Below are 11,146 nucleotides of genomic sequence, written 5' to 3'. Positions count from 1 at the left end.
CATTCTTATTTATTAGTAAGTTTAAAAAATATGACAAAAATGAAAAAAGATGTGGTTTATTACACATAGTAGTATAGTACCTATTTAAAATATAGAACATAATTAATGTTTATAATACCTATGTGATTATGTGAATTAAATGTTATATGTCTTCAATAACTGTACTAGGTGCTTTGTAAATTGTCGTTATTTGGCATTAATAAAAAACTTAACATAGGTGTACAGGATATTTTGAAGTGTGCTCCTTTCTCATATTTATTTTAATAATTTATTTAATAAAATGTATTATAATATATATATAAAATGGTATAATTTGTAAATAGATAGGACCCTATTTCAAATTATTTAAGATTTTTTGTATACATGCTGATACTATTAAAGTAATGCAGGTGATTAAGCTTCTTTATTCCAAACAAAAATATTTTTACTGTAAATTATTGTTTATTATTGTATTGAACTACCTAAATGTTAATTTCAACTTTAAGTGAGTTAATTCAATTGTATATATTAAGGATGAGTCCTTAAATTATAAAATAAAATATTATATTTAATCTAGCACATATTATAGTAATTTAGATAGGTAAATTTAATGAACTATTGTGTTAAAATGCATTATAATTTTCAAATCTTCATAGCTTTATCAGCCAAACCTACATTATCCTTAGTACTATTAATTAACTCAATATAATATACTTGTTCAAGTTCTAATTTAGACAATATCTTAAAAAATATGCTTAACAATTTACAGGATAAGTAACTAACAAAGAATGATTCCAATTTGAAAAATATTTTACTGCCAGAGGTATGTCAATGAACAATCTCCTCTTAACCTAATTTGAATTAAACCTTATTTTCCCAGTCTCACTTTTAACTGTTTAAATTTTAGAAGTTTTCACACACATAATAAAATATAGTAGCAAGTATATTTAATCACCACCTGGATAATATACTTCCATTCGGCCACTTGCCGGTTATTTAAATTTTCCTTTTAACCCCAGTACATTTATTAGTTTTTCATCTGCATCAATAAAGGTGTTTAATCAGCTATTATACCATTTCAAGAACAAGTAAACAATGATAAAATGTGTTTATTAGACAAAAAGTAGGACAACTGCGGTTATCAAACAAAAGTCTAGTAAAACAGATTAAAATATAAAATAACCTAGTAAATAAATAAATAAAAAATATATATATTATATAATATATACGAAGAAAAAAATTCAAATTTAGTACACTAATGCGCGTCAAACTAACAATTATTATAATACTGCAGGCGCAGGATGATGGTGAAGAGATAATGGAAAAAGCTCAAGTCGGTAAATGGCAGCAATCATCCGGTACACATGGCAATTCTGTACTGGTGTTCTCTCTCATCTGAACATGTTTCTCCATTATAGATGAAGACGTTTTATTTTAAACGAAACAAATAAATGTCGACATACACCATGCACCGCAGAAACATATATTAATAAATAATTTTATTTCAAATACATTAGGTATTTATGTATAAAAAAAATTAAAGTTATTCACGTCCGACACCACAAAATATTATGATATACCATTGACTTTCGACAATTACACAAAGGTTAAGGCGAAACAAAACTGTATACATGTATACAGTATTATCTCAAGAAATGGTATAGTAACAATAAAATATATTAGGTGTATTCATATATATATATATATTATAATATATATACCAATACAGTGTATTCTTTGCATATTACATTTAACCGAATGGATGTGGGTGTTTATGCGTGTGTGGCAGACGTGCATATTGTAATGTTACCATAAAACTTGAAAATAATTGAGGATTAAATAAAAAAATTTCAATTCTCTTTTTACAAGTGAAGAAATAAAACGTTTAATGTGTGTCTTTTTGTATACTTTTTAAAAATTATAATAATCATAAAAAAAAAATTACAATTATTTGTAATAGGCTAATAAATATTATCATGCCAAAATAGTATGTAAAATGTTTTGAATATTGTTGATTGATTTATTATAGCTCATTTAAAAAAAAAAATTTGTAACTTTATCGGTGAGTGAGGAATGTGAAAACGTCCCTAATATTTAATAATTAATATTTATATAATAATAATAATAATAATAATAATAAATTACTAAAACACTGGAGATTATAATTAATCGTAAAAATTACAAGATTTTAAAATTATGTTTTAAAGTGTAAAACAACAAATTATTTATAATATAATTTTTCATACTTAAGATTATTATTATTATTTTTATATCATATTACCATAATTGTATATATAATAATATAATATGTTAAGATGAAAACATTGCTAGCAAAAACTGAAAAGAAAAAATTGTAATATTTAAAAAAGAAAAAACACGTTGCCGTCGGATAGTTGTTTTTTTTTTTTTACAAAATTTACACGGCAGATTTACTGCCAAACAAAAGAACTGATTTTGGTGAAATTGAAAAAAAATTAACCATATAGATGATAGTATAACGAATATCTCAACACAAAAAAAAGTTCACAGAGTTCCACATGTGGTAAAAAGATAATTAATCTTTGTTTACTTTTCGATAATCACATTATCTTTTTAAAGCTTACTCGAACAAAAAAAAAAAAAAAATGCAGGTTAATTTCTTCCTTTTTTTTTGAAAAAAAAAATATGATAAAAAATTACATAATAATAATTAATATTGAAACACATTTCACTTAGAAGTCATCATGGTCACGAACTCTGAAACAAAATACAAAAAATTGCATAAGTTATATAATACAAATATTAAATTATTATTTATCAGTAATATAGTTGGTTACATTCGTTTACAAATTCTACCTAATAAATTAGAAACAAAGAAAGTTTTGTAAAATATTTAACTGCCAAAGTACAGGAAGTGGGGTGCATGGATGGTTTTAAGTGTTCTTTTTTCCTTTTGATTTCTTTTGTGGTGTTTTTTTCAGAAGGTACTTTTGCATTCGGGTTTTCACCGATAAAATGTATGCTAAAATCAAATAAACACAACCAAGGAACAATGGAAAATAAACAAAGATAAATAGGAAATATCTATTTAAACAGAAGTGACACTCATGCGTAAACACACAACAACATCTAAATTCTCACTTCAATCAATTATTTTTACATGCATAATATATCTAGAAATGAAATCATTGTGTAAACAATAAAAATATTGATCATACATTTTATATAATAGGTTGGGTTTTATAGGTTGATGATGTGAATCAAATACTGATAACACATTAATGATGGTACGTCACAATTCAATAATTTGAGATATCATATGTAATTATGATGAAATTAAAAAAAAAAAAAACTAAACACAAATATAGATATGAGCACTGACCACAGTCACAGTACGTACAAAAATGGTCCGAGCTAAAGTATGGAAATCTGCAAAGTTAAAAAAGAGAAAAAACTAAAATACCTAACTATCTGTGTCAGTTAAATAATAAGTGCTAATGGCTACATATTTCAAAAATTTCTAAACAATAACTAATGAAGATAATATTTCACTTAATCAAATATTTTATTTAATGCTTTACCTATTACTAAATATTATAACATTTAATTTGTCAATTATCAAAACTAAATTATGTTTATGTATTTATAAGTGATTGAAAACAATCTAATAAACTAAATTAATAATAAATTTAATTAAATAAATTAAAATTTAATAGATACTATTAAGAAAGCATATTAATCAATACTATGAGTAAATTACTATTTCTATGAACACTTTGTCTACTATAGTAGGCATTTATGTCAACTTAATTGAAAATAATTTATTAATTAAATGATGTATAAATATTTGATTGAGTTGATGTCTTCTATCAAAATCCTAACTATCTAAACCAATTAATATACAAAAATAATAAGAAATCCAGACATAATTTTATTACTAAGTACCATTTTAACTTTAGTCAAATATCCAAAAATTGTTGATACCATTAACACAGATTATAAATGTCTATAAAAAATATTTTGAACAGTTTTAATTATAAAAGTAGTTTTTTAAAAAATTATCTTAACAGCAACACATTTCACACAAAATATGTTTAATTCTATTAATACTGATTCAATAAAATTAATAACAAATTTTGTATACATAATTAACTCAGAAAAGTTATTTAATAAAACATTATTACAAAATACTTTATTTATATAATATAAATCAATTTTTTATGGTAATGTATTTTTAATTATTATAAAACAATTTGATGTAGGTACCACCCAATAGAGATTATTACTGTAAATCAAAGTTTTTGAAACAGCAAATAGAAGAAATTATATTTTATACATCCAACAATTTATGTAAATATAAGTTTTTTCAAAATAAATAAATGAAATATCCAAACTATTACTACCCTCAGAAAACAATAAAAAAAACATTGAATTAAAGAATACATTGTTTACATATTATATTCTAACCCTCAAAAGAAAGAACCTTCATTTCAACAAAAGCGTGTTCTAATGTTTCTGTCCAATAGTGTTCGGGAACTATAGGAATAACATTTGTTTTTAACTTGTAACCAAAAATATATTTAAAATCATCCAAAATCAATCTTTTTACCCCCCTTTACTTTTGATAAATGCCATTACCCATTATATTTAATTATCGCTGTATATTATTGTACAGTCTTTGCAATTTTACTGATATGGAATTATTACATGTTATATTATATACCTCTATATATATATATTGTACACAAATTAAAATAGTTGATTTCCAAATTGTTTATGGCAGAAACAGGTAACACCCACTTGTGCATTGTTGCTCTTCAGCAACACTGTTTAAACATGCTAAACATGTTAAGCATATTAACCAGTGTTTGAGTGATAGAAACAGGGGCGGACTGGGTGCCAAGGGGCCTAGGAGGTTAATCAGCAATTAGGGCCCAGGATTTAGCTTATACCTAAATGGATATATATATTTAATCAGAGATATAATATTTATATTATATTTTAGATGTAAATGTTTTTAGTCAATAGTTATATCAATTCAACCTTTTTACACTTTTATGTTTTAAAAAATTATACGACAGAACAGTATTTAAAATACACACTTAAATTTAACTTCAAATTTAAAAAAAATATGACATGTTTGAGGGCCTGGGAGGTAATTGCCCCCTCGCCTCCTTGGCCTGGATGGAAAACAGGAAACAGGAACATTCACGGACAGTCAATTTCATGAAAAAATGAGTTCCTTTTTATGTGGGCCAGAATATAATATGAATAAATTAAATGTATTAATACTGATGTAGTGATGTTTATACTAACTGATTCACTATATACTATTCAATAATAGTGTTTAACACTTCTCTTTCTATCCAGTAGTCTCTATCACCATTATATGCTTCACATATTCAATCTATAGCCATTTTATTAACATATTTTGTAATAAAAATGTATATTATATGTAATTATTCCACTTCCTGTTTATTACCTTCATAGTTGACTTGACCATCACCATCAATGTCAGCTTCCCTGATCATCTCATCAACCTCCTCATCGGTGAGCTTTTCTCCAAGGTTAGTCATAACGTGACGCAGCTCAGCTGCACTAATAAAGCCGTTACCATCCTTATCAAATACACGGAAAGCCTCTCTGATTTCTTCCTCACTATCGGTATCCTTCATTTTGCGGGCCATCATAGTCAAGAACTCTGGGAAATCTATCGTGCCGTTGCCTATAGAAATATGTAAGCAAATTGTTAAATTAAAAAAATATACTTACAATAAAAGAATTAATTAAATTAATAATGTCATATTTATTACCATCAGCATCGACCTCGTTAATCATATCTTGGAGTTCAGCTTCAGTCGGATTTTGGCCTAAAGACCTCATTACGGTTCCAAGTTCTTTGGTGGTAATGGTACCATCTCCATCCTTGTCGAATAGCGAAAACGCCTCTTTGAATTCGGCAATCTGTTCTTCTGTTAGTTGATCAGCCTACATTATATACAATTTAAAATTAGCAATGTACTTAGAAAATATATTTATTTAAACCATCAAACTATATTTTCTTGCTTTTTTTTTTAGCAACACAACATAGTTATTGAGATTTGTTAACAATGTACAATTTTAATCAGAAATAAGATATAATACTTAATGCTTAATAATTTAAAATGTATGATTGTCATAAATTTGAGCTATAAAATAAAATTACAAATTTCTAAAATATATAGGTATTTAGATTAGATATAATTTATGAAAACTATATAACATAAATTAAATAGAACTTAGAACATCAATGTTTTTTTTTTTAAGTTAAATATTTCATTAAATATGATAGTATCAACTATTAAATAATTTGATACCTACCCAAATTTATTACATATCAATTAAACAAAACTTAAGATATGGAAAGTCTTTATTTTAATGTAAAAAGGGTATCTATCCTAATAATTTTATATAAATTAACATTACTAATTTTAGACAGGTATATAAATTTTATAAATTATGTAAATACCCACAACATTCAACTAATAAGTAAAAGGAAGTAGAGAAAACTAAAAACATTTTTATCCCTAGAAATTAAGAAAAAAATATTATTTAATTAAAATAATTTATTTTAACATTTTATTTGTGCTCTTCTACCTATGTAAAAATTATATTATTATAATGTATTATATGTAACAGTGAATAGCAATAATAATATCCAATATTTCACTTTATACAGATAATTATGAAAAAACTAATAAGAATCATATTATTAAAAATATATCTAGTAGTAATCATAGGTAGGTCTTCATAAACTAGGCCACACTATAATAAAGACAGATTAGTCTGTTAATAGACAATAGCTTGATTTGCATTAATAATATCAATGTAAATTTAGATTAGCTTACCTCTATAACAATATAATGTTATTATAAATATGCGAAAAGAGCTAAATAACATTCCTAAAATATTCCTGGCACTATCACAATAAAACTAATGAAAAAAACAAACAAGTACATACAATGTTAATTGGGATTTATTTAACTGATAGCTTGGTCAATTATTTTTATATTTATTGAAATACAATTTAAGTGCCAGTATAAAATTATCATAAAAACTTAATAATTTGTTTTGTTTTAATTCATGAGGGTATTAAGATAATAGTTTAAGATAACTAATAATTTTAGGTTCTATTTTAGAATTTCACTAACAAATTTCATACATTAGGAATACAACAAAATGCATAAAATATTTTTATATTTTTATAAACCTTCACTGATGATAATTTATTAACATACTAAAAAATTAAATTAAAACTTATGAATGGATAAAAAGGTAAATTTTTAATTAGGGGTATGTAAATTATGTATAAAAAATTAATAAAACCAAGTGCATATTTATAGGTTAATATTTTAAAAGTAAGTAGGTACCTATGAACTTATGTTGAGCTTTAAGATAAATGAAAACTTTAGTCAACAAAAACAAAACACAAGAGATTGAAAATATCTATGAGGTGAAAAGGCCAAGGTCATAACCTTTAAGAGGTAAAACATCCCAATCATCATAGGAGATAATTTTACATCAGGAGATCAGTGCTATATTTTTAGCCAGACAGTTGTTTCTTAAGGCCTTAGCAAAAATATCAATCTGAGTATCAAAGTTTAAAATTGGATAGGTAACATAGAACATAATATTATTTACAAGGCTTATAAATAAAATAACCACAGTAAAAATACTTTTGAGTTCTGTTATAAAACTAATGATAAAGAAAATGTATCAAAGAATACATTAATAGCTGGCGGCTGTTCAAAATTAAAAAATATATGTTGTTTTGAAAAAAATAAACATTCTATATTATCACAACCTTTCAGAAATCGGGTGTGCGATAATCATTTACGAAAGCTCGTCTACATATTGGTTAAAACAAAAAAAGCTTTTCAAAAGCTATGACATGATTTAGTCACCAAGTAGGATTGTTTTGGAAAACAAAAACAATTAAACTAGTTGGGGGAGGGGGCATAAGAAACGCCCTAGGGACGAGCATAAAATCCTAAGGAAGCTTTATCGGGAGGTAAAAAGGGGGACCGCTCAACGATCAGGTGACAGGATGAAGAGGAGGTGGGCCGGCAACGTGCAAACGTTAGGCGATAGATAGCGTTCGAGAGCCTTTGACGGTGGACTACATAACTACTACTACACATTAACGCGAGCACTCGCGCAACGCGACGATGGTGTGGGTGCGGAAACAGACCAGCGAAAAAAATAAGAAAAAAAAACTCAAGCCGCCGCCAAGTACCTTATTGCTGGCTAATTATTGTTATATTATTTTTTTTTTTTCTTTTGCTTCACTCGCAAACGACGACTGGGCAAACCATTAATATAAATATTGTACATGCAAGTTATCGGCGACCCGATCCGGTACCACATTCTGGGAATGTCCACCGCCGCCGCACAAGACAGAGGGGCCCCGTCACCAGAATGCCTCTTCCCCCCACCAAAACCGTGCCGTGTGTGTATCGTGTGGTCACCGGTCGGCCGACGACTGCGGAATTAATACACAACACATACGTCGGCGTCGACGCGCGACAAATAATAAAAATGCACGACGACGGTGAAACGTACGTTTTGTGTGGTTGGAAAACTAATAAAACGACATCGGACGACGAGAATTTTTTGATTAGCGCCGTGCGGCACACTGTACAGAAAACCTCATCGCCGTCCGCCGTTGCCATCGTCATCGGTGTTAAATTAAAACGAATGAAAAAAACCCAACCACGATAAATACCTACCTACGCGAGAACAAGATCTTCGCGGCGCGCAAAGGTCAAGGCCACCGCCGACGACGAGAGTCATACGAACACCAAAAATAGTCGTCGTTTTGGCCGTTTTGGGCCGAACGACAGATTATCGGATAAAACGGTGGAAATGTTTTCGAAACGGCCGGTGACGCTGCCGCCACCGACGAGGTACGCATTACTACGGCGGCGGCGCCATGTTGGACAGACACCTTGGCGACGGCAGTTGTGGGACCGTCTCGACGACCACAAACGGCACAAACCCCGATAACGAGAAAACCGGAAAAAAAAAAAATCATAACGGTCGGTCTAAAAATAAACGGCCTGGGCAACAACAACCGCGGCCGCCGCCACCTTCGGGTAATTATTTTTTTTTTTTAACGGACACCGACTGACCGCATACGCGGCCGCCCAATTCTTATCGTGACGTATAATAATACTAATAATAATAATAACAATAATAATAATAGTAATAATAAAAACTGTATTGATGTCACTCACCATTTTAGTTATGTTGTCGGTGTTACGTCGACGAGAAATTCAATAACGGACACGTTTGGCGTGGTATACGACGCGTTGCTCCTGACGCGGCGAGTGTATGTGTGTGCGTGAGTGCGTGTGCGGTGCGTATGTCACCCGGACAAGCGGCGGTGGTTACTCTGTAGTAACGCGCGCGCGCTTCCGACGGATACCGCGATAACCGCGTTTCCAATGAAATGCTCAGGTCTGCCGGCCGGGATACTTGCCGCCGAACACCGCTCAGTTACCTCTCACTCGGTCGCTGGCTGGCTGGCCGACTGACTGCTTCTTCTCTTACTCGTGTCGCAACGTAAAACGCGGGGTGCCGTCGGCGGTCTTGCGGACGCGACGGAATGAATACTGTTTTATTCGGGAAAAAAAAATTAACGAGCGACGGTCTGTGTGTCGTTCGGCGACGGAAAACAACTGAAAACGATGCGACCCGGCGCGCGCGCGTGTGTGTGTGAGAGAGAAAATATAACCACTGTGGCAGTACCTACAACACGGCAGCGTTGTATGTGTAGTCTGTAGTCGCACTGGTGTCGTAGTGGGATAGTGCGCGAAAGATAGACTGTGTACTACCAGTAACCGCGTTCAGTGTAAAACTGGTGTCGGCCGTGGTGGTGGGTGTGTGGAAGAAGTGTGTGTGCGACCGGGGCGATACCGACGGCGGCCGTGACGTCACCGGCGGCGCGCGCGCGCGCTCTCGTACGCCCCGGATATGTGTACGGGCTCTGCGCAGGAGAATAAATACGAAATACACTCACACACACACACACACGCCGAACCACTACTACTACTACGACTACAATTACTACTACTACTACTACTACTACTACTACGACTACTACTACTACTACTACTACTACTACGACTACTACTACTACTACTACTACTACTACTACTACGACGACTACTACTACTACTATATGCTACACAACACACACACGTACATGTAATATTGTATATTATACTACACCTACCTTCCGACAAACTACTACTACTACTAATACTACCACCACAGTGTCCACACTACTCGGCGACGACACATATGAATTAATTTACGGCTCATTGTTTCGCCTTTTTCGACTGTACAGTTTTACGTCGTGTCGGCGGCAATCGATGGTCATGCAAAACTGTATGTTTGCCCGGTCCGGTCAGACGGATGATATACGATATTATACCTACGACGACACAATCGCGTTATTGTGTATATTATTAATTTTTTTTTGCCCCCGTCCAGATATATAATGATATATTAGTGGTATGGTATTATTGTCCGTCGGCGGCAGTTAGGTAACCTCTCCGCCGCCCGTCCGGAATATTTTCGGGTAGACGCGTTGCGCGCCACGGTGTATCGGATTTTTGCGGGCAAACGGACCTTGGCAGCCAGCCATTGGCCCGCCGGCACCTGCAATGCGCCAAGCGGCGCGATTACACGCGGGGCGACGCCGGGTTTTACCAGAGCTACGGTGAGCGTTGGCCGCCGCACGCTAATGATTTCGAAAATCTTCCCGCACCCGCCAACACATTGCTGACACTGTACAGTGACACTCGTACGACGTTTCCTTGTCCGTTAGGTACACATCGTACCTCGTACCTACCTGTATAATATATACCGTCCAACGCGAGAGTACTGGCGATATACGGCGATTTGAGTCTAAAACCCCCAAGAATATATTCGAAATTGCATATCCACTATTACACTTACTCTCCTCCATAAGCTATTATTCATGGTTTTTATTTTGTTTTCGAGACTGACCCAATTTATTGTGTTCAGTGCTCGGTATCCATGTCAAACGAGGACAAGTTATTATAAAATAATCAGATTTTCCACTGTTGAACACTGCCAGTCTATATTTGTATGCAAAGTTAAGGTTTTAATGATGTAGGTA

The 11,146-nt window shown here is 31.7% G+C and overlaps 1 protein-coding gene across 1 annotated transcript; it reads right to left on the bottom strand.

The window, feature by feature from the left end:
* Positions 1–1,068: 1,068 nt before the first annotated feature.
* On the bottom strand, positions 1,069–5,952 carry LOC132919466 (calmodulin-like). The gene is given in 3 exon segments (XM_060981102.1): positions 1,069–2,715; positions 5,441–5,683; positions 5,772–5,952. Coding segments are annotated over 3 exon segments (453 nt in total). The 3' UTR covers positions 1,069–2,686.
* Between the last annotated feature and the right edge of the window lie 5,194 nt (positions 5,953–11,146).

Source organism: Rhopalosiphum padi, chromosome 2 (assembly GCF_020882245.1).
Source record: "Rhopalosiphum padi isolate XX-2018 chromosome 2, ASM2088224v1, whole genome shotgun sequence".
Classification (NCBI taxonomy): domain Eukaryota; kingdom Metazoa; phylum Arthropoda; class Insecta; order Hemiptera; family Aphididae; genus Rhopalosiphum; species Rhopalosiphum padi.
The sequence above is the reverse complement of the archived record's forward strand: the minus strand, read 5'-3'. Positions and strand labels throughout refer to the sequence as shown.